The 27,461-nt window shown below is 42.5% G+C and overlaps 4 protein-coding genes across 4 annotated transcripts in view; 1 reads left to right on the plus strand and 3 right to left on the minus strand.

The window, feature by feature from the left end:
• The window catches only part of adck1 (aarF domain containing kinase 1), a 57,939-nt gene extending 44,548 nt beyond the window's left edge, over positions 1-13,391 (minus strand). Inside the window, 3 exon segments of the mRNA XM_079369987.1 lie at positions 11,587-11,670; positions 11,860-11,996; positions 13,290-13,391. Of these exon segments, the coding sequence (XP_079226113.1) occupies positions 11,587-11,670; positions 11,860-11,991 (216 nt within the window). The 5' untranslated portion in view covers positions 11,992-11,996; positions 13,290-13,391.
• A 1,118-nt stretch (positions 13,392-14,509) lies between these two features.
• slirp (SRA stem-loop interacting RNA binding protein) lies at positions 14,510-17,495 on the minus strand. The gene is made up of 4 exons (XM_079370076.1): positions 17,360-17,495; positions 16,690-16,748; positions 16,197-16,304; positions 14,510-15,277 (listed from the first exon to the last, which is right to left on the minus strand). Exons 1-4 carry the CDS (start codon positions 17,424-17,426, stop codon positions 15,203-15,205), a joined length of 309 nt encoding a protein of 102 aa, XP_079226202.1. The 5' UTR covers positions 17,427-17,495; the 3' UTR covers positions 14,510-15,202.
• A 954-nt stretch (positions 17,496-18,449) lies between these two features.
• alkbh1 (alkB homolog 1, histone H2A dioxygenase) lies at positions 18,450-21,769 on the plus strand. Its single transcript, XM_079369110.1, has 6 exons — positions 18,450-18,630; positions 19,163-19,271; positions 19,448-19,610; positions 19,775-19,862; positions 20,128-20,321; positions 20,988-21,769. The coding sequence occupies exons 1-6, from the start codon at positions 18,493-18,495 to the stop codon at positions 21,454-21,456; spliced, it is 1,161 nt and encodes a 386-aa protein (XP_079225236.1). The 5' UTR covers positions 18,450-18,492; the 3' UTR covers positions 21,457-21,769.
• A 240-nt stretch (positions 21,770-22,009) lies between these two features.
• Positions 22,010-26,960, minus strand: ldah (lipid droplet associated hydrolase). Its single transcript, XM_079369109.1, has 8 exons — positions 26,880-26,960; positions 26,529-26,680; positions 25,633-25,773; positions 24,782-24,916; positions 24,527-24,696; positions 24,163-24,403; positions 23,369-23,451; positions 22,010-23,260 (listed from the first exon to the last, which is right to left on the minus strand). The coding sequence occupies exons 2-8, from the start codon at positions 26,668-26,670 to the stop codon at positions 23,072-23,074; spliced, it is 1,101 nt and encodes a 366-aa protein (XP_079225235.1). The 5' UTR covers positions 26,671-26,680; positions 26,880-26,960; the 3' UTR covers positions 22,010-23,071.
• Between the last annotated feature and the right edge of the window lie 501 nt (positions 26,961-27,461).

The following is a 27,461-nucleotide window of genomic DNA, read 5'->3' on the forward strand; positions in this document are numbered from 1 at the left end:
CAAGCTGTTTGTTATCTAGTAAAGCCGAGTGTAGACGTAAGCCCTCGCCGTGCTGCTGTGACGCTGCACAGTCTGTCTGTGTGATACGAGAGGAAGAGGAAAAACATATGGGAGTCAATGTCAAGAGAAAAAAATGAAGGGCTGGAAGAACGAGAGGTGGAGGAGGTACTGGTGAAGGAGGAGGAGGTGGTGTTGGGGGGGGGGGGGGGGGGGGGACAGCCACAGTTAATTTCATGCTCTGCATTTTATTGTGATGCTTCAGTAATTGTGGCTCAGTGGCAGACGAACAGCAGACACACTCTGTCACAGGCGGCTGGACACTCAGGAGGATCAGCACACCACGCTCAAGATGGCTACTTTACATTTACAGCAAACGTACATTAAAAACAGGGACACATCTTTTACAAGGGCACGTCTGGTGCTTGATGCTAAGCTAAAGGCTGGTTCACACGGCAGGATTTTAAAATTGTCGGCCGACTTCCCAAACTTTAGAGACCACACACACGGCGATAAATAATCAGAGGTTTTACAGTTTCGGTCGTACAGTGTGTGGTGTGCGGCCACACGGCAACATCAACACACCACACACGAAACGATTTCACTCGCGAACGTCCCCCGATCAGACGGGAAATCTCGCAAAACCTCTCGAGATCAAACGTGAGTCCAGAGTCAACAAACAAATGTTTGTGCTGTGTTTTTATCTGTCAAAGGAGTGGCGACTACGGGAGCATGAGCTGTACTTGCTACATGATGATATGGAGGTGAGTAGTTGTTGTTTTGCTACCGGTGTTTCCTCGCTTTCTGATTGGCTACGCGTCACAGTCAACAGGCTTGTGCTCGTTTTCACCTCGGGGGGGGAAACACCACACATGATGAGAGATCGGGCCAAAACAATCCAACATGTTGAATATCCCCGATTTGAGATCGGAGCGGTCCCGACATTCTTCCCACCAGACGAGAACGGTCTGAACACACCACACACGGCAGGATGATCTTATAAGATTATCTTATGATGATCGGAGCGTCCTTAAGATTATCGGAAGGGGAGAATCGTAATTATCCTGCCGTGGCTTACAGTTAGCAGCTTGTATGCTACGGTCCTGATCATAGGCTGAATATTAAGATGGACGAAACAACAGCCGCTGCGAGTGAAGTATATATATATATATATATATATATATATATATATATATATATATATATATTCTTGCTGCCTTCGCATCCTGATTAGCAGAGAGGATAAAAAGTGAGAGAAAGTAAAACTAATTTTATCGTCATGGAAACTGGACTCTGCTCTGCTGTGGACTTTAACCTGAGGGGTCGACGCTCTTCCACCGAACCACCTGACGGCTCCTTTCTGCACGTGTGCTGGCTCCAAATTATGTCACCAGCACAATATTACAGCAGCCAGAGCTTGGAGGTATTTTGGCTTCACTGTTGTCCAACAAAACAAGACAGAGGCACACTGTCCATACGAGTATAAAAGCAACGGCCCTGACATGCAAAACCACAGACAGTCCTCTCATGGCCGACCAAACGACAAGCAGTTAGAGATTAAAGTTCCTCACTGATGATCTTTGCACTTATTTCTACTTGTTGCAGTATCTTATAAAAGCACACAGCGCTCTCTCTCTCTCTCTCTCTCTCTCTCTCTCTCTCTCTCTCTCTCTCTCCTGGTAGCTCCAAAAATCCTGAGGGAAAGAAACGCTACAGGCAAGAAAATAAAAGCGGCTCTCTGTTTTTTTTTATTTATGACACATCATGTTTGAGTGGCTGCTACTTGAAAAATGTTCAAATCTAAAGCTCTGAGGCGGCGTGCCAGCTGCTGTTTGACTCCTCTGCCCCTCGGGTGGCTCAGAGAGAGCAGCAGTAACGGAGAAATGGAGCGTTTATGCTGCTGCTGGAGATCAGCTTGTCAGCCATGATCTAACTACAGCAGGCAGATGGGAAGCAAATGTTAAACGTTCCCTCCTCTCCCTTCCCCTCAAAGGATTTTCCCACCTCAGACTTGTTTGGCCGATAAGCTGCTGTCACGACGAGCACGCCAAGGTCAGCGGTTATCTAGCCCCACCCCGGTATTTACATAGCGTGTCCCTCAAGAGAGCCGGAGCCTGAGGAGTGCTGCTGGTGGTGGGCACTTATCTACGCCGAGTGCCCTCCTCCCCAGTTCTCTCCAGTGGGAGAACAGCAGCGCTCGTACACAGAGGGAGGTGGTGTACGCTGACATCTGCTGGGGGGAAAAGATAACTGCATGCTGTCCAAAAAAAAAAGTATGTCCAATTGTGGACTTCACTTGTTACTACAAGTTCATAAAAACAATGAGAGACGTCAGCGAAGACGAAGAAGACGTCAGACGCTCACGAGACATTTTTAGCAGCTCAAAAACGTGCAAACAAAAATGCACACAATAAAAGAAGTCTCACCTGTAAACTGAGAAACACGTACATGCATGGCATTAAAGCATCTGACGTTTTCAAACTGCTCGATTAGTGAGTCATAGAAGTGGCGGACGATGGAGGCACAGTTCAACATTAATCACATTTCTTCTTGTATAATGATGCACGATGCTTTCGTAAATGCAGTGAAAGATGTTTAGCGTAAAATACCATTCAACTGTTCATTTATGAAAGGCTTTTACCCAAAGGGACGTTCATCAGAGAGTGAGTACAACACGAGCACGGCTCGAGAGGAGAGGACGTCAGAGAGGTCAGAGACTGAAGTCAGATCAGAGCGGAGCGGAGAGGACGGGAGGAAGTGTCGACCTGGATCAGACAGTTTGGGGGAGGAGGAGTTTAAATGTGATGCTTTGTGGAGGGAGACGGACAATAGCTTTTTTTTACGTGTTTGTACAAACATTATAGTGAAATTATTGTTTGAGATCTTTGTTGAACGTTAAATTTTTCCTTTTTAGTCAACACTTTAAATGCAATGAGCCCCACTTTGACACAGTTTACATTATTCTGTATTTTCTACATTCAATGATGCTTTTTTTTTTTATTAAAAATTACTATTTTACTGGACCCTTCACTTTACACTGTTTACAGTATTCTATTCTCTATTTTATTGTATTATTTTGTACATTTAAACATATTTTAAATTATATTCTATTATTACTATATTGAGTGTTTATTGTTATCGTGTGGCCTGTGGAACAGTCCTTACATTTCACTCTGATCTGTCTGAGCATGTGAGGTCCAGGTCGACATCACTCCTTCACCAGCGAGAATACAAATGTCGGAGCTGTGCACGTACTTGCTCTCGGCTGGAGTTGGAGTCGATGGGTGGAGGTACCGGGGGAGGGGACGCCGCAATCCAACTTGTGACAGGAAAAGAGAAACAGAGCATTTCTCTCTGGGTTTGAAGACTTATGCAGACCACAAAGGACTGGATGGATTTCACACCAAATAAATGTTCAAAAACACTGCACCAGGGTTTTTTTCACATGTCCCCTTTAATGTTATTTTTCCTTCCTGAATGGGTGAGCATGACAGAAAAAGATTGAGAACCATCAAAAAGGATTTACAGTTCAGCGGATACTGAGAGATCGGTGCGTCCACAGCACAAATATGTGTTTTCTTTGTTATTGCCAATGCTGCCTTTATGTCTTGCACTTTGGGTGAAGCGTTTCTTAATGTTGTTCTTCATCGTTTAATGACAACACCCCCCCTACACACACACACACACACACACACAACTATGAAACCTCAAACTAAATCACTTTTAATGGTTGCAGAAAAACCTCTTCATAACCTTCGGGGTGAAGTTGGAAGAGAATTTGCAGGAAACTATGCAGATGTGCCGAGTGAATCAGCGCTTTGTTCAACTCTTTCATCTCAGCTGTGAAAAGAAACCTTCAAAATGGCTGCCTCCCCACATCAGCTGTGAGCTCCTGCCTTTTTATAATGCAGCTGAGGAAGCGAGGCGATCATTAGACATCAGTATCTGTTTGTCCTCGCTGTCACCATTTCATCATCTCCACCTCCCTCCTCCTCCTGTTTTCATCCTGTCCCCTAAAATAACCTCGTGACTCGTGGAGTAGCTCATCTCACGTCTCATCTCCTTATGACGCTAGCTTTCAATTCAATCACACAATCAGACACTCCATCTCTTTGTACGCCGTCGCAGCCTTTGCCCAAAACACCGGAGGTTAGACTGAAGTTAATCAGAGCATTATCAGTGCTGAACTGGGGTTTTCAACAACGGGATCCAGGATGCTGCAGAACATGAACGTGTGTGATGGGAATGCTGTGGAGTGATCCGTCCGACCTCAGGAGGGCAAGTCTGTCAGATTAAAGTGATTTCACTTTAGGAACAGTAAGTTTGATCTAACCTTCAGTGAGTCGTAAACATTTAGAGGATACTCTAAAGACGCTCATCACACCTTACATAAACTGTAGATCAACACACACTTCACACCTTTCATTGATTCACAGCTCTGCAACAAAAACACTATCTCACTCTCTAAACATTTGGTTTAAGGGCTTTTAATAAATGTATTCAACGAGAGAGAGAGAGAGAGAGAGAGAGAGAGAGAGAGAGATGTAGTTGGTCAGGTTCGAACAGAGACACACACATCTTTCAGATGTCACGGTTCTTCAAGCTCCAGCTCTCAGCCTGTCCTTAGGAGCCTCCTGAACCTTTTCCCAAACTAGAGGGTTGACCTGACTCAGGCTCCGCCCATTAATATTCACCATCTACGGGTGTGACATGCTGGAAAGAAGTCCCAGTTCAGCCTCCGTACATACTGTAAGGTCGAGGACGAGAATGATGGAGAGGTACCAACAGCATCACATTTTGATAAATCTGCTGTATTTGACAAATGAAAAGACACCCATGATTAGGGATGCTTCTTAAAGCTGCAACGGATCAACTATGAAAATGACCATTCGTACATTTAGGTTCTGACATGACTGGTTTGGGCTTTAAGCTTTGCAGAAGGGGGAGCAGATTTGCTTCGAACTCAAAGAAAACCAAATCTGACTGTTAGCATAAACGTGTGCAAACTGCACACCAACTAAAACTCCTTCTCAGCGGACCACACTCTTCTTTAGGATTGTGCAGATTGTGTTCATGCTGCACCTTAAATCAAAAGCTTTGTTTTGCATTTGTAACCTCACTTTAAAATCCTGTCTGGTCCCAAACTGTGCAAGGACACGTTGTCTTTTAACCAATACAAGAAATAATCTTTCAGTGTTTTGTTGTTTTATCTTTTATCCATCTCCTCCATGATTCCTGCACATTCAACTTTACACCTTTAGACTTTCTCTCCCGAATAGAAACCCTCTAACTCCACTTCATTATTTGACTCAGTCTGTTCTATTGTTGTTTTTAAATCTCACCACAATAAATGTTTTTTTCCTCCTCCAGGATTGAAAGTATAAGACGATAATAATGTGTGGAAAGCCAAATCTTTGTTTGAGTAGTTTGTTCTCCACAAAATGGATCCAAACTTTTTAACAATTTCAACATGACAATTATGATTAAAAAAAAAAAAAGATGCTTCTTTATGTAGAAAGGGACAGGTTGAGTCTTGAGCAGTGGCAGACAGAACTAGCCAGCCTCTTCAGATGTTTAGAGATAATTAAATTAATCCTGTGTACATCCTTATTGGAGGCACGTTGACAAAGTTTGACAGCATGTTTCAGAGTCTCTCTACATTGAGACGCCTATATATCCTCCAACAGCCCTCTCAGTATATACAGGCCTCAGCCAGGGCCCTCATGTATTATTCAAATGAGTTAAGCAAGCTACATTTAATTTCCAAATCATGTGTTGGCAGGGCTTGTAATGAGATGCTGATAGCGGAGAAAAACCTGAACTCCCTGAGAGGGTGGGGGGGGAGAAAGAAGGGAGTGGAGGAGAGGTGTTTCCAACTGCACAATCAGTCGGCAGATCAGGAGCTGGCTCCATCAGCCAGCACTCTCTGCTCCTCTGTTGCTCTCCTCTGGGTTTCTACTGATGTGCCTTTTCATTCCTCTCATCCTGTCGTCTATCAGCGAGGGACTGAAGAGGGCATCAGGAGAGACAGCACGTAGGCCGAAGGAAAGGGAGATAGACCTAAGGACTCATTTTCAATGTAATAACAAACATCAAGTTATATTTCATAGAACAGAGGACACAGTGGGATCTTCTTTGCAGAAGGGTTGCAGGGTGACCGTGCACACAGCAGATTCAGAGAACTGCATGGTTGGACTTTGAGGAGATGAAAAACTGCAGTCTTGGTGGAAGATGCTTCATCTCCACAGCTCTTCTGGTTTGAAGATGAATGACTGGGAGATCACCGAAGACGCCTGTTACTATAAGGATCTGATCTGTTTTATTAACTCTCTGACGTCTGTCTGTAGTAGAGCTGTTCATTCACTGCTCTGTGTGCCTTTGAATTCCCCCCGGAGACTAATAACTTGAATTTCCCTCGGGATCAATAAAGTATCTATCTATCCATCTATCTATCTAATAAAGTTTTTTTTAATTGAGTGAAGTATGTTTCATTGATGCTTAAAAGATTACAAGACCGCGTGCTTAACAGAGGTGGAGAATCACAGTAGAGATTTATCTAATGAAGACATTTTTACACATGAAACCCGCCTGGAAATTTCTAGACTTTTTTTTAGGACAGCTTGCCCCTGAAAGCTTCATGAGTTGCTCTTTCACACGTCTTCCTCACTGAAGGAAGTCTCCCCTGAACGACATGAGGGGTTGGTATCTGAGGAAGCAGGACATCATAAAAGAAAGCGTTTCAAGATGGCCGACGAAGCAGCAGAGGTCGGCACTACGATGCTATTAAGATGTTCAGAGTAATTTGACAGAATTTAAAGTATCAACAAAACCAGAGGAACATGCTGCAAAGAGAAGCGAGTATGACGTCTTTTAAAGGGGGCAGGTAGGGACATGGTCAGCGTGCGCCCCATGTACGGTGCCTCTAGTCCTCCATGTGGGCGGCCCAGGTTTGAATCCAACCTGTGGCTCCTTTCCCACATGTCATCCCCGACTCTCTCCCTGATTTCCAACTCTATCCACTGTTCTACCTCTAAAAGTAAAGGCAGAAAAAGCTCCAAAATAAATCTTCAAATAAATAAATAAAAGCTTCAACACATACTCAAAGGTCAGGCAGGATATAAATGTCCTAAAGGAACCCTCTGTCCTCACATATCAGCCAACCTGGACTTCTTGCGTGAATTGAAAAGGGTTCTGGCAGAAAAAATAAATAAATCTGTAAATAAAGTTGGAAAAAGCTGCGGTTTGGATTCACACAGAGAGATATTTGGGAGTTTTGTGCATGTGTGAAAAAGGCTTCTGCCTCAACTGGCTCCATTTGTTGGAGAGTATTTTTTTTCCAGGCTCTTGTGAGGAAGTGGTGATCCAGTTTGTCTCACCGACCCTGAATACTGAGGACTTATCGTCCCTCTGGGTTTGTCACAGGATGGACATGACTGTGTTTCAGCTCGGCTGACTGGATGTGGACAGACCTGAGAAAAGGTTTGAGTGAACCAAAGAGCGGTATCTGATTTTACAGGCCACAGTGTGAGCTGAGGTGAGAGATAGGCCAATAGAAGAAAGAAGATAAGGGACCTTCAGTTCATCCAGGGCCAGGACTCGATTGGCTCCCTTCTACTTCTTTGTTAAAAGTTTCAACCATCTATCTCTGACAATAGACAAACTTCACATACAAGTCAATACTTTTAAGACAAACTGATATCATGAGACTGAAATTCATACAGTTGCAGCCCAACAGCACTGTGAGCCACTGTTACTGTCAGTGTGCTGATGGATGTGAAGTCTTTGCCGTCTGCTCACAGCTCGAAGGCATCGCAGCTTCAAACCAGGGGTGTCAGTCTGTCAGAGTTTCACCATTTGATTTGATTTGATTTTCATTCTTGGTGTCACAACACAGATTCTCCATTCAAACCTTTTCCTGGTTCACTATATATTCTCTAGTCTGTCACATAATGGCAGGGCCCCGACTGATGCAGGATAAAGATTATCCAGAGGGGGAAAGAAAAAGTGAAAGTGATAAATTACATGTCTGATCAAGCAAGCTTCCTCCTTTACTGGGAATTTTACAATCCAAAGCGCCCGTACTCTCATCTGCACTGAAGAAGGGACATGTTGAATGTCCTTCTGCTCCAGGAACAATACACACACAATTCACACACCTGAGGATCCAGGATCCTTCACCCACAGGTAGGTTGGGATGGTGCACTGAAGACAAGGCCAGCAGCAAACTGGCTACTGGTAAAAAATGTCCTTCGAATGAATCTGTTCTGATGGGAGTCGATTTCCCCCCACGCTCTGAATAAAACATTAGTAAGAACACAGGCTGCTCTCCATCTCGCCCTCTATCTATGCCTGAAACGAGCTAGCATCCATAAACAGCATGTAGTCTACTGTCCTCGGCCAACAGGGAAGCTGTACATACATAACAGCTGAGCCTCTGCACCTGAGCCGGAGTAGTCAAGATGGAAGACACCTTCTGATGATGCTTACAGACCACAAGAGCAGAAGTACATCCTAAACTCAAAGCAGTTTGGGATCTCTGATTGATTGGTTCCCTTTATTTTTCAGCCAACACATTTTGAAGCGTACACAGACATGGCTGTTTTCTTAAGACGAGCTCTGGTTGAAGAGAAAACACACATGTAAAGCTGGAGAGCTCCGCTTTAAAAAAAACAAAACAAAAAAAAAACAGAAGATGCCAACCATGCAACCTCTGTGGTTATCAAGAGTCTGCTCCACTTTTCATGGGAGTTTAATGTAGTGTGGAGCCCCGGCGTGTTCCCGAGGTCGAGAGAAATCACAGCAGAACTTAGTGAGCTGCAGAGGACAAAAAGGCGTCCGTCTGTTCTCTCATTGCAGGGCATGTTCCTCCACTCATTTGGCAGACTTGAGAGTGCTCCCATGCTCGCTGTGTGAGACTCTAATTGGCTGTGAATGGCCCCTCGGTTCACTCAGGGCAGCCTTTGATGAGCCTGGAAAGCTGGCTGCTTAAGTGGCTTTTGAGTGAAACTCTTGACGAGAGGCTGAAAGCAGCGCGGCTGCTCGCACAGATAAGATGAGATGCAGAAACAAGAGCTCATTCAGTGTGCAGTCAAATGTGGCCCTCGTGATGAGAAACAAACACACAGTTGTAGGTCAGTGGGCGCCGACATGAAATCTCCATCTGATAGAAAAGTCTCACAAGATATGAATTTGTGTTTACTCAGAGTGAAGCAACGACACAATAAACTACTAATATCTTCTTTTATACTGCTCAAACATGTTTCCCCCCAAAAAAGGAGGTTTAAAAAAATGTTGTCTTATAGACTGTTGCTGATGAGTCAAACACTGACACATCCTTTTATAAGTTTCCCTCCGTACACAAACACTAAGAACATCATTTTGAATTGAGAATAGAATTAAACAATTAATACGATTATTTTACCACATATTCAAATACACCTAGAGACTGATAATATTATCTATTTCTGTGTGTTTTATATCAAGAGAATAAACAAACACAGTGATGATATACTAGGTGATGATGGAAATTGGATTTTTTCCTCTGATACATCGATATTAGTAAGAGATAAAAGATTAGTAAGGATATATTTCAATATCTCGTCAATCTATTTCGGCCTGTAAAGAAAGATTCAGATAAACACATTTATACGTAGATCTCTCGAATGCAGTCATCACAAACTGGTGGAGAAGATACACAGATTAATGACGACTCAAAGAGAGAGGAGGTGTGCGTGTACGAGACACACTGGAGAGTGATGACGCTAATCTACACAGCGCCCTCTGCTGGTCAAAGAGAACTGATGATGGAATACAATGATGCTGTTTGACTGGTGAATCAATCCAGTCATATTGGTTTACATCTGTGACATCACACCCACCTGTCAATCATCTCACCTGTGCTCCTCACTGAGGGTAACACGTCTTTGTAAGACATGTAACTTCTGGTGTTCAAAGCCTCGAGTGGACACTCAACCAGCCGCAGGATTCTGCCCGTCCACATTGGCTTCATTTTTCTCAAGAGTGGAGGCGGCCCCTTGGTTCAGTGTTTGTGTTTTAGTTGTCTCATACACACGGCTCAGATACAACCACAGTTGAGATACCTCTCTCTCTCTCATGCACACACTCAGAACCTCCAACAAACACACAAACACAAGCTTACACTCGTTTCCAAAAAGTGTTTGTCCTTCCTGTTCCGTCTCCTTCCTGTCCTCCGCCCGCACCACAATAAGCAGCATAAAGACCCTAAACATGATGGAGCCACTGTGCTGTCTGCTCACCTCTATGACTTCATCATAATGAGGAGGCGCGCCGTATTAAATCAGCAGCAAGCATTCATTCTAATCAGCAGGGGCAGCCAGGCTTGACCAGCGAGGCCCGAGGGGCTGAACCTGGGGTCTGTGTGTGTGTGTGTGCGTCTGTGCAGGTGTGCGAGTATGTGTAGGTGCATGTCACACACACACACACGCAGGGCCAGCCATGCTGAACTATGCTCTTCAAGGTTCAGTGCAGCTGTGTTGCTGCGGCGGAGCTCTGGCTGCACTCTTTGTCAGAGTAGCTGGTCTCTGACCTTTCAGCAGCCGTCTCCTGAGTGGACCTGACTGAGCTGTGGCCTTTTAACCAGCGCCAGCACTCATCGCTCACTGCACCTCACACCGCATTCACTCTTATTACCTTCATCCGTTGGTGGCGTCTTTGCTGGATTTAACTGAATAAAATGCATGCTGAGACGAGACACAGGCTGATCATCTGCTCATGTCTACTGAAGCCTCGTATTCTATGTGAAAACACACAGTCAGGATCCAGGTTTACAAACATGGTCGGATGAGGTCAGACTATTTGAGACAGATCAGGAGAACAATAACATCTGGATCTGTTTACTCCACAACACCATGAAGGAGGTTTTAACTTGCCACCAGTGGCGTCCTCCCCACCCCTCAAAGCACGCCTTGTTCTGTTCTTAAACGATGAGTTCAACACGTGGAAACTAGGATCATAAAAGTCCCTCAGCACAGCTCGCAGGATTGTTGACGCTTGTTGGTACGTCGGGTTGGTTTGGAGTTGAGAATCACCAGATAACACATCAATGCAGTTTTAACTTTTCTGACTGCATATTATGTCCACAAGATTTAAACTAAAAATCAAGAACAGTCCAGCCAAGAAAGAAAACCTTCTCAGCTCCCTTCAGTCTTTTCATATTGTTACACATCGGGAGTCGAGCCCACAGACGGATTAACACTGGAAAAGGCTGCATGCACCTCACAATCTGAACTTTATTTCTACAACAAAACCTGTTCAAAATTAACTGTGTAACCACTTCAGCACTTAACATTTGAAAAAAGCGTGTTTGCTATTTACACAATAAAAATATCCATAGCTGGCAGCCATGAAATGATAAAGACACACTTAGCTGTTTGGACTTTGTCTCCACATCTCGAGCTCAAGCAAGTCATGTGTGAGTTAACTACTAAACGTTCATTCTTCCTACTCAAACATTTTCCCTCCTGTACACGGGCAGTTTTATGAAGCGACCAAAGACAATGCCTTTGTAAGCAGTGCGAGGGGTTTTCCACTACTGGAGTGTTGTTGTACCTTTGACTTGAGTGCCCAGTACTCCTCCGTGTTGTTCTCCACATGTTTGAAAGCTGTCAGGTAGTCGTAGCTGATGACCGCCGTCTGCAGACAAAAAGAGCAGAGACATGTAAGGAAGTGAAGTGACGAGTTCTGATGAGATCCGCTGCGAGGAAAGAGCTGAGCTGTGCAGCTGAGGTTCTCATGGTGCTCTGAATAAGTGAACTCAGAGTCGTCCGTGTATGAAAGCAGGTGAGACCACCTGCAGACGGAGGGGATGTGCCATAAACTCACAGTGGCGGCGGCTCTTCCGAAGCGAATCACGCTGAGGTCATTGAGGTCCAGCTGTTTGTTGTAGAGGTAAAACCCAGAGGAGGCCAACACTGCTGTGGCCAGAGAGGAGACTTTCAGGAGTCGACCAGCCATCAGGGCTGCTGAGAGAGAGACATGAAGAGAGAGTTATCACAGCATGACGGAGGTCATGGAGGTCTCCGTGCTGGACGGGCTGTCTCAGCCTCACTGAGAGCTGGAGCTGAGGCGGGTTATCGCCTCTTCACAAACTGTTACACCACGCCCACCTGTCAATCAAATCAGCTGCCCGCCTTATTGAGAAAAACTCTAATGCTTCATAAAAATCTAATCAAATCCCCCCCCCCTTTATAGTGTGTGCCGATCGCATCATGAGCTAATCAGACCCATTTTGATTTTGCAACCAGGCTGCAAATGTCTTAATTTGTACTATAAGCTGGCGTTTTTAAAATCGGGTGTGCATGTGACTCGAGCAGACGCACTACTACAGGATTTTGCACTTCTGTGTGAGCCTCATTTTTCAACACTGGAGGCTGCCGCTTGATTGCAAACAGGAAAGGAAACTTATAACTAGAGAACTTCCTAAGTGACGTTAACGGTTATCTTTACAGGTACCAGCAGAGGGCACACTCCTGCAAACTCAGCAAAAACAAATGTTGTCAATTCAAACTCAAAACTTGAGCATCAGTCAGAAAGCATGCCTGTAAAGTGTTTGACTCTGCACGCTTAAATACAGCGAGAACATGTTATACAGTCAGTATTGAACTAGAGGAGAGATACGACTCATGGTTTGAATTCTCTCTCTTGACCTGTGGGGTTCGTGTTGTGTTCAGGTGCAGAGCAGCATGCAGGTTTTCCATCTGTAACAATGGGTTATCTGCAGCTGAAGACTAGAATAAGACAGGTCAGATTTTTACATTCACACATACAGTATAAAGGGATTTGAGCTGGTGTTTTAGTGCAAAGCAAAACACAGACGCTTATGTCAGGCTTTTTATTGTATGTTTCAATGACTTAAGACAAAGTGAAAACATGTCGTGACTAAAGATCAATATGCGTTTCAGGGTACTGAAACAGAAACTGTCATCACCAGTGCAACTTTTCTCCTCGCCTGGTAAATGTCAATATCTTTTTAAAAAAACTTTACACCTCCAGTTTGTTCCACCTGTTTCATACCTGTTTCATATTAAAACACAACAATCCTGCAATTATCACAACGCATCTGTCAAGTTCAGATTGATGAGAAAGCTACATATGAAATATATTTTTTTTAAAACTACGTCCTAGGTAATTGGTGAAATGCCCATTTAGTCGAACTGCTTTACCATTTGACATTTGAAAATGTCACATTTAGACGTGTCACTGTTTGTGCTGATAAATTCATGTGACACGTTTCGAACATCAAACGAACCCACTTTTGAATTCGGCATCCACCTTATTGAGCTGGTGTAAGTCATTCTCATCAGTAAGCCATTTCAAAGGGAGTTTTGCTGTCACCCAGTGCAGCGGGTCTCTGTCAAAATGAGGACAGGAAGTGAGGGAGATGACGTCACGTGAGGGCTGCTGAGTGGTTTAAGTTCAGGTTTAAGTTTGGAGCTGTGTCCAGATGTTAAAGCTCATCCAGCAGGTGTGTGCGTCACGGCTCTGTGTCGCTGTTCCCTTCAAATCACTTGAGCAGAGAGCACGTGTGTTACGTAAAGACGAGCTACGTTTTGTGACGTTATGTGAAAAAGAAACAAACTAAAGAGTCACGTTTAAACAGCGACTGACCGATAGAGTCCTTCATGTGAGACAGGTATTTGTCTTACCTGTGGTCTCCTTCCTCACGCGCTGGCTGTCTTTCAATCACCGGGTTTGTTTTGACCTCTCCGGCAGGAACGTTACGACACGTGAACGCGATGCATTCTGGTCCATGTAGTACCACAGGTGAGCGAGGCGATGACGAATCGGAGTTTGCGCACACAGTGGAGAGCTAATTTGATGTAAGATGATATACTTCACGTTGTTCATAAATACAGTCCATACTTGTGCATTAATACAGCAACGTACACACTGTGAACATCGCTGTTTAAGTAAAGTGTAAAAACTACAACTCTATCGACCAAGGTGACGTCTTTCACATGCGACACTTAAAGAGAAAGTGACGAATTAAAAATCATTTTCTAAAACAAATTGAATTTAAAAGCAGGTTAATAAATCAGTAAATATTATTCCGTTTACCTGCTTTTGAGTGTTTCAATCGTTACTCAAGCAAAGGTATCAAAAGCAAACTGAGACTTAAGATACAAGAATACAAGTGTTAAAATAAGTCAATTGCTTTAAAATCCTGATTTTCTTCAATCTGATTGAGCCATTTAAATATTTAACAGCCAGAGTACACACTGGCAAAAGGTGGAAAAAAGGAAAATAAATTATAAAATCAATTAATAGTCTGCTTAAGGCATGGAGTATGAATAACATTCATACACAATCCTTATATTTGCACCAATTTTTGATTTTAAAAGTTCTGAAAATTCAGTGGCTAACGAGATTAATCACCAGGTCAGAGAAAAATACACTTAAGAGTGACAGCTTGACTCTTTAAAAAATGAATCATCTGTTCATTTTAACCACGTCATCCAAACATATCCTGTGAGTCAAACAAACCTTAAAGAGTGATACTTGAGTGACTTATAGAAAATGCTTCATTAAACATTTGTTCCAATAAAATTCTCAACAGCCAACCTGATAAGGTCAGAAATAAAAAGAGCTGAGGGAACGTTTTTAGAGCGACACTGTTTAACCACAGGAGTTTATTGCCCCCCGGATACCAAAAGTTTTCCACTGTCTCTTCTTAGTTTGGTTTCAACAGGTAGAAAGGACGCGCTCAAGTAAAGGTATAAAACCCTACCGTGAAATACTTTATTTGATAAGCACACAAAAAAAAAACACGCATTAGAATTAAACATGTTTTTTATTGCCAAACAATGAGTGATGTTTAATTGACTTTACAAGAAAGCTTAAACATGTTTTGTATTGTTGACAGACTGTGACAAGATTGTTACAGGAAGCACAGCGCACATCACCAACAATAAATAATAAAGACATCCCATTCAGCACAAAGACAAAAATGCTTTAGCCGAAACTCCCGAAATGTGCAGGAAAACTCAGGGAGGGACCCGACCAGAGACTACAGAACGAAAAATTAAACACTCATCATTGTGTTCTGGTCGAAATGTTTCCTTTGGGCCCAAACAGCATAAGAAACACGTCACATGTGATGCAGTTTGTGCAGACTGGGTCTGAGAATTTCAACAGAACATCTTTAATGTTGTTGCTTTAAAGTCTGTCAGTCAAGTTCACTTTCACTGTCTTTGTTTGTCTTCTGCTCCATGAATGGACGTCTGTTCTTCTGGACCAGCAGCTATAAAAAATAAAAAAAGAAGACGACAAAAGAGATCAGTTTCAGGTCGTGATCCATGTGTTTGGAAACTTTGTCATGTTAAGAACACATTACATAAAAGGTAAGTATGTGTCAACATACAAAAGTGAGCATGACACAAATGACTGTATTTACATTTTAACAAATAGGACAGGACGAGAGTCGACAAGCAAAGCAGTAGGGGGCTCCAATTCAATTCAGACAACTTTATTAATCCCTCTTGTTGCAATTGGTGCAGAGCAACTTGTACATATGAGACCGAAACATAAATTAAGACATGTTGACGTAGAAATAACAGATTACAAGTAAGGAGTTAAAAAAGACCAAAAAGGAGATACTAATGTTAAGGAGCATTCAGTAATCTGATCATGGAAAGGGTCGAGTTTGTGTAGTTTTACAGGTAAATCATAAACGACGACGTGACGGCAACAGAGAAAATTCCCTGAAGAGTGCGTGACCAGAAGAAGCTTCCCGAGGATCTGCTGTTTGCAAACAAAGTTCAACTCTTTCTGTTTCACACTGATAATCTTCAAACAGAAGGTAAAACTAAAGCTCATGTCCTCCTGACATGAGCTTCATATCGGAGTGATGTGAAACACACTGGGCAGGAACATACTCTGTGGGGAGATATACTACTCAACATACTCAGCGTATCTTTTAGAGGTCTGTGGAAGCTGGTTATCAACTCAGTAAGGAGAAACCAGAGTTTCTCTGAGTGTGTTCACATCAGAGGAACTGTGTTAGCAGCATGTCACGATCAGCTGATCTTCATATTTCACAAACTTAGAGCCAACTATGACTTTCAGAAATATGAAGAAGTGAAAGACATAACCTAAACTAAAATAATAATACACAACCACAAGACCTTGCCTGGGGATGCAGATCTTTTTTTTTTTTTTACCTTGTTTCCCTCCAGTATGTGCGGGTCTTTCTGCAGTGCGTTGTTTAATCCATCTTCTGATGAGAAACCAACCCAGCAGAACCCTCGATGGAAGCCTGATTCCTTATCCTGGTGGGACACAAACAAAAACGTGGATTTTTTTTACACACACTGCAGGACATAATACAATATCCTTAAAGTTGTGGATGAATGTAGAGCTAATGGAAAACTGTCATCAATAATCGGGATAAAGATTCTTCGTTGATAGCACAATATCTAGAGAACGGTACTTTATAGTCTGATCATACTTTAAGATTTCTTTTATAATTACCATCCTCCTGGGAAAAATAAAGTCTTGCATTTCTTGCAGTAGAATAAAAAAGGAAACAGCCCAGTTTTATCAATGAATAAACATTACACAATCCACAATGCATCAGTTGGGTTGTACACTAAATGCAACCAACTAAAGCAAAACTAAGAACAGATTAAAGGACTGAACAGTTTGACAACTTACAATGGGTAGCAGACACCTCTTAACTTGGCCAAACTGTCCAAAGTAGTCCTTCATCTCCTCTGAAAAACAAAAACAAAAAAGGGACAACACACTGTGAGTCAATGTCATGTGTGAACTACCAGCAGCGCTCCAGCATTATTCAGATAATCCTTTATACATCTCGCAAACAGAGATATATGCAGTGTTACAGCAGCAAAGCAGAAGAAAATCACACGGTGCAAAATTAAATTATATAAAAAAATATATGCATCAAAAAATAGTTAAAAAGAGCCAGTAACTTCAAGATGTAGGTCTGTATAACTGAACACTATCATGTACACAATACATATAAGGATGGACATGTTATTGCATATTTTGTCCCATACATTTTTATTCCAATGCAAATAAATTTGAAAATACAAATAAGATCAGGTGACATCTTACAACATTATTGTAAAACAGCCTTGTAGTGTAACAGCCTTGCGTGCACCTCTATGAACAAAGGTTATCTAAAGGATCTGCAGAAAGAAAAGCTAATGAGTTTTTCAATGTCATCACATCATGTGGTCTCCTCATGCAGAGGTTCTCACTCCTCACAGTGAAGAAGAATAAAATAAAATAAAAACAATAAGCCCGAGGCTTCAGACACACACTGCCCTTCCCCTAAACATAACACGTTTAATAAACTTACTGCTGGCCACGGTCCATGGTACTTTAGACACGAAAATCTCGAACACTTTCTTCGTTTGCGCCGCCATGTTTCGCTTGCTGTGCGTCACTCTGACCTATGACGTAGTTCCGTAAAGCAAACTTCTTCTTCTATTCCTCTGATGTGGCAGCTTCTTCCGTTCTGCGCTTTACTGCCCTCTTCTGGTATTAGATAAATACTTCATTCACTAGTTTTGTTTTGTTTTAAATGGTGGTATTTTAATTTATACAGATTTTTTTTTAAAAAAAAGATAAATAACTAACGAATCACTAAGTTGCTAATACACACAAGGATTTACGTAACTCTGTAGTCTTGTGTGCAACACTTTAATTGAAGAAGAGAAGATATCATATTATTAGTCCCATAAGTGTAAAATCACTTTTATTTTATTAAGTCATGTTTTACAGTCTATGGTCATGTTACACACAGACAGGATGAAATACTCACGCTTGCACAAACCTGATCCTGTGAACATACACTGATGGATAGATCAGCGTGAGAACCGCCCGAGCAGTCAGTGGTTTGGTGACTTGCTCAGAGGCACCTCAGCAGTGCAACTGTAGAGAACTGGCATGGTGCCACCTCTTTAGCAACTTGACTAATTTCCCAATTTCAGGACTTTGCTCACATCGACCCAAGTCCCAACCCAAATCTCCGCTGACTGAGCTACTTCTTCCAAATTTTATTTGATTTATTTTCTGGTTTTGAATTGAAGTTTAAAATCCCTTAAATGAAATAAGTCTATTCCGAATCTATCCTGAATAATAAAAAAAATCGGGAATATATCCTGAATAATCTCGAACACTCCAGGACATGTTGGAAAGATTTGTTTCTTCTCAGAGTTTTTAATGTACCTATTATTATTGTTATTATTATTATTATTATTATTATTATTATAAACTTATTATTATTACTTTAAACTTTATAATAATTTATTCATATTCATTTTTACTTTATTGTGCATTTTATAAAAACTGGTAAACATTTTTGTATTCAATTAAAATAAGCTTGAAAAATTGTACAATGAATAAAATAAAAAAAATGAAAAGACTATTTTTATAACTCCCCGGAAGTGAACCGGCTTGAGTTTTGTCAGATGACATGCATGTTACGTCATGGCCAAGATGGCGGCTGCCATGGTGGAGAGTGGAGAAGATGCTTTCAGAAAAATATTCAAGTTCTACAAGAGAAGAACTCCTCCGCCGGATCTCAGTGATGTGGTTGATTTCTCCAGAGGAGGACCGAGTGACAAGGTGCCGGAAATGTTCCGATGAGAGAAAAAACTGTTCCCACTTTCGGCCATAGCCAGGAGAGATATATAAGTGTTATTATTATTATCTTCATTTATTTATTTTTACCATCTTTATTGACAATCAGGGGGAGATTTACGACTTTTATTCTGTCTCATAGACAGATTATATATAAGGGAATATTTTAATCTGGTTTGTCTACAAAGCCAAAAGGCTGCACAATAAAGGGATATAGCTGACAGTTATGTTGTCACACTTTTAAATGATTAAAACACTTTGGAAAACAAAGAATGGTTGTTGGCATGTTTGCAATTTTTTGTGCAATTTAGAATTTGCATTTGCAAGAGTTTTGTTGCCTGGGAATCCTATTTATGTTGCTGTGGTATCTCAACAGGTATTAATATAGTTTGTTTTTTACAAGGTTCATGAAGTATAAATATATCTGGTCTCGTGACAAACCGGGCTGAGAAGAGTCACCTTCGTGTCATTTAGGGGGATGTTTTCTTTAGTAGGTGTGTTTCTGTGTGATTGACAGATAGTCCCAGTCGAACTGGACCTGTCTGCAGTGAGTGATGTGGAGGGTGCCCAGGTTGGACTTCGTCCTGTCAGGGACTGGAGAGCCTTTGGTCTGCAGGGGTACCCAGGTATCTGCAAGAAAGATGGAAAGAGACCTGAAGAAACTTGAATAGATTGTTTTATTAAACGCTTCAACCAATTATAAATTAAACATTGAAAGTTCTGGTCTGGTGACAGTGTTAATATGAAACAGTACAGAAAACACCTCTCTGAGTGTGTCTTAAGATGCTTTTGTGTTGTTTAGGATTCATGTTTATCTGTAACCCGTTCCTGCTGGGCTCCCAGTCTTTCTGGGTCAGACAGTGTCTGAAGACCTACCCTCAGAAGCCCAACGTCTGCAACCTGGACATGCACATGTCTCCGTCTGAAACGCAGGACATCTGGGGAAAGAGTCTACGTGGCCTCAGGTGAGAACACCTGTGCTCCTCAACAACCTCGGACAAGTCAAACTGGGTCCATGTGATCCAAAACCTGGACCAGTTAAGAGGTCTTTGTGCGAGACTTCATCTGCGAGTATGAAGGATGATTCATGAATGAACCTTCCTTAACTCGCCTTTTGATCCCTTTCTAGTTCTCCGTCTGGAAAAAGAGAACCAAAGACTCTTCTAGAAAAGCTGCGCTGGGTCACTCTGGGCTATCATTATAACTGGGATACAAAGGTAAGCTCCTCTTAAAGCACGTCATGATTACATTTCATGACCTCATTTATTAAAATTTTTTAAAGTTTATTTCTGGGTTTTAATTGGAGATGGGACAGACGATAGAGTCAGAAATCAAGGAGAGAGAGAGCGGAGAGTGATGTCAGAGGACAGATATCCTGAATGTGACCGTCAGTGTCTAACAAACTCTTGTTGGTATACACTGATGTAACTTGCAGTCCAGATGTTGTTGTTTTTTTTATAATCTGTGTTGTTTCATTCACAGACTTACTCTGCCAACCATCACACTCCTTTCCCTGAAGATCTCCACTCACTGTCCCAACATGTCACAGCTGTTTGTGGCTTCCCAGGATTCAACGCGGAGGCTGGCATCCTCAACTACTACAGGTCTGATTCCTCTCTGGGTATCCACGTGGATGAGTCCGAACTGGACCACAGCCGCCCCCTGCTGTCATTCTGGTGAGAGGGGAACAGTAATCCAGTCTTTTTAATCTGTTTTTTTTTTTTTTTTTTTTTTTCAGTTTTTACTGAATGATCATTTCAGAGATGACTTTTTTTCGTTAAGGAATGGTCTTCTTTTAACTAATAAAAGTACGATCACACCTGCAGAAAACTTCTGAAAATATAAAGAGATATTTCCAGGACGAACGCCAGCAGCTAAACTTTTCACTCTGACTTTTAGGGAGTTTCTCCTGTCAGACCCGTAGAATATTTCCCGCATTAAGTCTGAGTGAGCTGATGTGAGAAGGCAGCAGGACGATGTCTGCAGATTTAGCAGTGCTCACGTTTATTCTGTGATCGATATACGAGCATCAGTGCACCACAACGATCTCTGAACATGTAACGAAACAGCTGCATGACGTTTTCTGTTTGTCAGTTTGCTGTTGTCTGCTCTTCTGTTGATGTTGTTGCACATAGCATTGATATGAATGTAAATGTTGCCGTTATAGTGTCGCATAGAGGACTTTGTTGCTTCGCCCGTTTCGTCCTGTCTGACGGGAGCGTGTGTGAAGAGCCAGGTCAGGAGAATCTCCGGAGCAGGGAATGGGAGATGGAAACTTAGAAAGATGAAGCAGCTATAACTCCAGACAGATATTCCATACTTGTTTTTTTTTCTCCTGGCAGTTTCGGGCAGTCTTCGATCTTCCTGCTTGGAGGAACCCGCAGACAGGACCCTCCTACTGCCATGTTCATGCACAGCGGGGACATGATGGTGATGTCTGGACAGAGCCGGCTGCTTTACCACGCCGTCCCGCGCATCCTTCCAGCTCCGGAGGGACGAGCAGCTCTGGAGACGGAGCGCTGCAGCCCAGCCTGCTCCGCCCGGGACGGCTCTGTGTTGGAACCCGTGTTGGAGGAGGACTGGAAGGTGTGCTCCAGGTACATCCAGAGCTCCAGGCTCAATGTGACTGTCAGACAGGTGCTGGGGCCGGGACAGAGCTTTCCGGAAACCAGCTCCTCTCACCAAAGGGCTGATGCAGGACAGACAGCCGGGTACCATGAAGGACACGGAGAGGAGGAGAGTGGGAAGAGGAAGAGGAGCAGTAGCTATGACTCTGCTGATGCTGTTGAGACAAAACCAGTGGTTGCTTGAGAGGAGATCAGCATGTGATCGTTCAGGGACATCGATGGGAGGTCGGGTCTGCATCTCATCTCTCTGTAAAGACTTAAGACCACTTCAAAATACAGATTGTTTTTATTTGCATATATTAAAGGAGACACTTTATAAACGTTTATTCTTAAAACTGTAAAAACAAATGTACTTAATTGTCCCTGTGGGAAAAAAGTCCAGATTAAAGTGGGAATACTGGCGTTTCAGTCTGCGCCTGAGAAACACTGAATCACAGATACACATATGAGCTAACGAGAGTGTTGCTACATTTTGCAATAAACTTAACTGAGTGACATTTCTCTTTGTTCCTGTTTTTACTTTCCAACAGTCACACAAACATTAACCTTCGACAAAGCTCACAGTAGAGTTTCACAAACCTGAGAGTTTCTGGGACGTAATCCGTCCGCGATGCTCTTTGTTGAAATAAATCCATCACTCCTCGACTTCTCGTTCCTTCACTGATACAAGAAGAAGCTCGGATGTGTCAAACTCACAGACCCGGTGCATGACAAACGACTGAAGAGGAGTTCCTTCATTACATGTCGGGTGCCTCAAAGCACCACAGTTTTTAACATTAGTATGGTACAAGTGAGAATGAAACAATATTGATACCTGTCTGGATACCATGGCAACAACAAGCAAAAAGTACTTGGCACCCAATGTTGGGTAATATCTTGTTTGAAATTAAGAAAAACAAAATCCATTGGCTAAATGGTTAACAGTAGATAAAATATCCATCTCAGCAAGTGACATGACGAACATGATCCAGGTGAACCGACCTGTGACCCCCCCCCTCTCTCTCTCAGAGGCAGCGTTGGGTTTCAGAGTATAACTGAAGGTCTGAAGTATGTTAAAGTAGGGCCCGACTGATACAAACTTCTTGGGACTGATATCGGGGAGGAAAAATGTCTGATTCCGACATACAGTATATCGGCCGATACGTTTCTTGGATCTGTTTGTTCTGTAGAGACAGATCAACATCAAGCGTTGAGCCTTTAAATGCAGTTATCAAACACTTGAGGAGAAGAAGTACAGTCAACAGGAGAGTCACTGAGCATGAGTTATAATGCTTGTTGCGATCCATACAGCGCCCTCTAATGGTGACACAGACCTGTTAGTGTAATCAAAAGATACTCAGATAAAATGCAGTTTGATTGGTAAATAATTTGAGTATAATCTGTGCAAATGTGAGTTAAAATGAGCTGATAATCACTGGATGTGTGTACATTGGCTAAAAGTAGCCAATATTTTGACAGGTGCTGTTGAAGTCATTATTCATTCATTGGCACCTTTAAGAAGGAAAGTGACATTAAGTCTACCGGGTACCGACATGAGAAGTGCTACAATCTCACTTTAAATACAACACTGATCATTTCTTCCATAATTAAAACCACTTTTATATCAACGCTCAATTCATATGTTGGTTTACATTTTGTTTTTTAAGAACCAAAGTTCACCACCACATCAATAAAAATATATTTAGTATGTTTATATTTGATATTTCGTCGTTCTCTATTCCATTGCTTGACCCCTGTGAATTAAAAAAAAGCCCCCCTGCCTCCAGGCATTGAGACTCTTCTATATCACATATTTAGCTTCATGTCCTTAAATCTCCACGGATCCATTCAGTCACCATTTTGGCCATTTCTCTCCCCTTGTCCAGGACGAAGGCGTGTCTGAACCCCTTTTCACACAGTCTGAAATCTCCGTGCGGAAAGTCCTGCTTGATGTCGTGAAAATACTGAACAGGGCACCAGTGGTCTGCAGCTCCGTAATAAAATATCAGCTGAAAGTGGGAACACAAACAGCCACACGTTAACTCAAGCAAAGACGTTTTTATGCGGTTTGATGCTACGGGTAGATTTTCAGATCACATCGACGAGCCTTTTCTGACCTTTCCGAGGTTGTTCTTGATGGTTATGTTGTCTCTTTCCAAAACTTTCCTCATCTCTTGGCCCCCCATGTACATAGCATTTGCTGCAGACGAAAACACAAACACAGTCAGTGTCATTAAAGACGCTTGAAAGAAACCTCTATAAAACTCATCTCAATCAACATTTATCTTTAAAACATATCAGTCAATGCAAAGCTGCCAAACACAGACTGTAAACGGACAAAGCCTGAGTGACGTCAGCCATCTGTTATCGCCGCGCGCTCTTTAGTCTCTTCGATAGCGGCCTCCGTGCTGGAAACACGAGAGCTGGAGCTGAGGTGGGTTTAAGACCGTTTGCAACCTGCTACATCCCGCCCACCTGTCAATCACATCAGCTGCAGGTTTTATTTACAGCGTGTGCCGATGGAGACTTGAGCTAATCAAAACCGGTTTGTTTTTTTTAACCAGGCTGCAAACATCTTAGTGTCTACTGTAAAAACAGGCTTTTTTTTAAACAGGGTGTGTATGTGACATCCTGTGAGTCTGCAGACAGTCTCAGGAATGTCTTCCCCTGCATCGGCTTCACTTTTGAACACTGCAGGTTGCCGCTTGGTGTACATTCATTTGCAGTGCAGCGAGAATTAAGACGGGGAGAAACACACACGTCCCTTATTTAAGTGCTGAGTCCTCAAACGAGTCACGAGATATGATGCACAAAGACTCCTCACATGTTCTCCCATTAGATCAATTGGTCCAGTGTAAGAAACTGTTTACATTGTAAGCGTCACAGGAGGAAGACTTTGAGTGTGACCCACCTGCACAGTCTCCACTGAGCAGACCCACAGTAGGTTGGACAATAGTTTGGTCCAGAGATTTGATGCTGCTGAAGACCAGTTTGATCAGACTGGTTTTGAGTCGCTCAGGCAGCAGGGAGAGCAGGAAGACCGGCAGGTAGGCCACGTAACGCATCTGACACAGCACGGGAGTCATCACCTTCCCCTGAGGAGTCTGAGCCATGCGCTCGATGGTCGGAAACAGCATGACGGCCTTTAAAACCTGGAAGCAGACCAGTCACAGGAGGGAACAGACACAAACACGTCGACTGCGACATGATGGGAGACGTTTCTCTGTCTGTGGATGGAAAACCTAAAAGAGCTACACACGAGACTTGAGACTCACCTTGAGTTCAGGGTCTCTTTTCATCATCTCTAGAATAATGTAGCAGCCGATGGAGTGACCCACCAGCACCAGACTGGTTTCTCTGGGGACATGTTTCCTGAGGAACGCCAGCTTGTGTTCAATCTGCCCGCTGAGGCCGAACACGTCGCCGTCTGCCGCTGAGGACGGATCTGTACGCAAAGGACGACAACTTGACTCCTTCTCCTCTTAAATTCACTCTCTCTGTGTTTTCAGGGTTATGATGAGTGTGCATACCTTCTATCATGTCCATAGAATCTGGGGGTGCACAGTGTCCAGCGTGGCTGACCGCCCACACCGGGTGCTGATATCCAAACGCACTGTGAATTGTTTGCATGAAGGTTCTGTAGAATCCAACGACACCTGGGTTACCTGTCCGGGAGGAAGCAGAAGATCAGCACAACCTAAGTGTGGAAAGTGGTATAAAGTAGAAGAAGATAAACTTGAATGATCCCGGGGAGCTGGTGGAACAGTGGTTAGTGAGCACACCCCATGTACGGAGGCTGTGGTCCTCAGGGCGGGCGGTCCAGGTTTAAATCCAACCTGTGGCTCCTTTCCTGCATGTCATTCCCAGCTCTCTCTCTCTGCCTGATTTACGACTCTATCCACTCTCCTATCTCTACAATAAAGGCACAAAAACCCAAACTTTTAAACCACCATTGGGGGAATGCTTAAATACCTCAGAGAAACTTGTGCTTTAAATCAATATATAGTATCAAAATACTCAGCGTTTCTCAAAGTGTTTAAGGTTTAATTGCTGTGACACCTTTTATTGAGGTGGATTTAGATGGAATATTCAAAATGTACCAGATTTTTTATGTACCAAGCAAGCGCAGGACAAGCTGAAATAGTAAAGGTCATGAATCTAGATCTTTGACAAAGACCCCCTCTACAAGACTGGAAACATAACATAAGCATAATGTTCCTATTATTGTTAATATTATGTTTGTGAAAAATAACGTCTTCTTTATTGTCCATTTATGCAACAAGAAGTGGACATGACGAAAACTAGTAGAGAGAAATGGTTTCTCTCTCAGCCCCGGTGTAAACTGTGACCATGTAAAGATGAGCTGATCTGTCCCACTCACCTGGAATGATGAGAAAAAGCAGCTTGTGCCCCGAGTGCAGCTGAGAGGAGCCAAATGAGAGCCGCTCAGTGACGGCTCCACAGCAGTACAGAAACTCCGTCTGCGCTTCATCTCTTCTGTCCATCACCATCTTCTCCATTTCTAGAACAAGTACTTCATAAGTGAATGCATTCAAGTGTCCGTTTCCATGGTAACTACAGCGACACACATCTATTAACAGGCTACTATTGCATCAAATCAAAGAGCTGCACAGCCGCAGGTGTTTGACTTCAGATGGCTCACGTTGATGAATCCTGCAGGAGACATGATTCAACATCACACACTGAAAAAGATACATTCATCATTATCAGGGGCCATACTGACCCATCTAGAATGATCTGGGATGTCTCGGAGCCTGGAGCCAACAACGAGTTCTCCATAACATCCTGCAGATATCAGGAAGAACTCTGTAACTGTGTAACAGCTGTCACTAGAACCCGACACTGTTCTCCAGCTGTCTTTAAGAGATAATAGTGTTTATCAGCTGGGTCCAAAGGTGAGCCATCCTCGTCAGTGGTTAAAGAGCAAGCTGTGCAGCTGTTTGATTTCATGTCCATATTATTCATTTAAAGAAACGAGAATTCATGTTAAAACACTTACAGAGTTTAAAACAGATCATAACAGAGACAAGTTATGTAATAAAAGATGTTATTTAAATGTTACTGCCGTTACTACAAACACTACCGTGTTATAACACGTTTATTTAGTAATATGTTTGAGGAAATGTGCAGTCTATTATATTTGGCATGTTTTAAAATTGTTTGGTACAAAATAAAATCATGAAGAATGAGCAGAAAATGAGAGAGGGAATAAAACAAGTGCATGTGAGTTCATCAGTGCCTTCTCAAACCTCTTACCTTTCAATAACAGATTAAAGACTTCGATGCTTCTCCTCCCATTGATTTGTTTGCTCGTTGTGTTGACTTCCTGCTTCTGCCACTCCTCGATTCTGATTGGTCTTTTTTTTCTTCTTCTATAAAATCCGACTGACAGCGTCATTACTGCCCTCCTGTGGAAAGATTTAAAGTAAAACTGACGAAAAGGGAAATGTGAGGATGAAAAGTAGGAGTCACATTAGTCATGAAACAGATCTGAAACAAATGCAGAGTTCACGTTTAAATTACCTTTCCAAAAGAGTCACCAGAAAAAGTGCATTTCATTTCAAAATTTTAAATCAAGGCAAAGAAAAAAAAACACGCTCACTCAACCTTTTTGAGAAGGTGTCACTGCTGGATTTCTGCCTTGTGTTGTGAAGCAAAGCGAAGACAAAACTCTCTTTTAACAGACCTCTCCCACTGAAGGTCACCAACAAAAGGTCAGAGGTCAGAGGGCAACATGAATACCTAATAATAACCAAAGAACTCATTTAAAACGGGAAGGGAGTAAAAAGCTTGTCGTGTAACAGAGTGCAGGATAAAAATACTCTTTATTTAAGTGATTGTTTTGGCTTGCTACTTTAGGCCACATGTTTAAGAAATGTCCAAAATTAAACATATTCTGGTCAGACATTTTCAATACTATTTTATACATACACAAGGTTGAGCTATACCTTGTCATTGCAAAATTTTGGAGTTGTCCCTAGTGGACAGTGGAATATCCAGAGACCAATCAGATTTGACAGCATTTTCAAACATTATAAGCACGCTGAATTATCCTCCTTATTTGGAAATCATCAACCCCTCCATCTCACGCTGGATTTGAGAGGTTATGTCTGTTCCTGAAGTAGGAAAAAATGAGATGCATGGTTCATCGATGCATCTCATCATCGATGAACCATCGAAGAGATTTAA

This window comes from Symphodus melops (assembly GCF_947650265.1).
Source record: "Symphodus melops genome assembly, chromosome: 19".
In the NCBI taxonomy this organism is placed as follows: Eukaryota; Metazoa; Chordata; class Actinopteri; order Labriformes; family Labridae; genus Symphodus; species Symphodus melops.

Bases quoted from the DNA above. Each gene is read 5' to 3' on its own strand.
- ldah (XM_079369109.1), bottom strand. From the start codon at position 26,670: ATGACGCTGTCAGTCGGATTTTATAGAAGAAGAAAAAAAAGACCAATC. The intron at 24,404-24,526 runs GTGAGTCTCAAG...GTCTGCTTCCAG, and splicing joins AAAGAGACCCTGAACTCAAG to GTTTTAAAGGCCGTCATGCT. The intron at 23,261-23,368 runs GTCAGAAAAGGC...TCCCACTTTCAG, and splicing joins TCAAGAACAACCTCGGAAAG to CTGATATTTTATTACGGAGC.
- alkbh1 (XM_079369110.1), top strand. From the start codon at position 18,493: ATGGCCAAGATGGCGGCTGCCATGGTGGAGAGTGGAGAAGATGCTTTC. The intron at 19,863-20,127 runs GTAAGCTCCTCT...TTTCATTCACAG, and splicing joins ATTATAACTGGGATACAAAG to ACTTACTCTGCCAACCATCA. The intron at 20,322-20,987 runs GTGAGAGGGGAA...TTCTCCTGGCAG, and splicing joins CGCCCCCTGCTGTCATTCTG to TTTCGGGCAGTCTTCGATCT.
- slirp (XM_079370076.1), bottom strand. From the start codon at position 17,426: ATGGCGGCGCAAACGAAGAAAGTGTTCGAGATTTTCGTGTCTAAAGTA. The intron at 16,749-17,359 runs GTAAGTTTATTA...TTTGTTTTTCAG, and splicing joins ACCATGGACCGTGGCCAGCA to AGGAGATGAAGGACTACTTT. The intron at 15,278-16,196 runs GTAAAAAAAAAA...TATTTTTTATAG, and splicing joins ACATACTGGAGGGAAACAAG to CTGCTGGTCCAGAAGAACAG.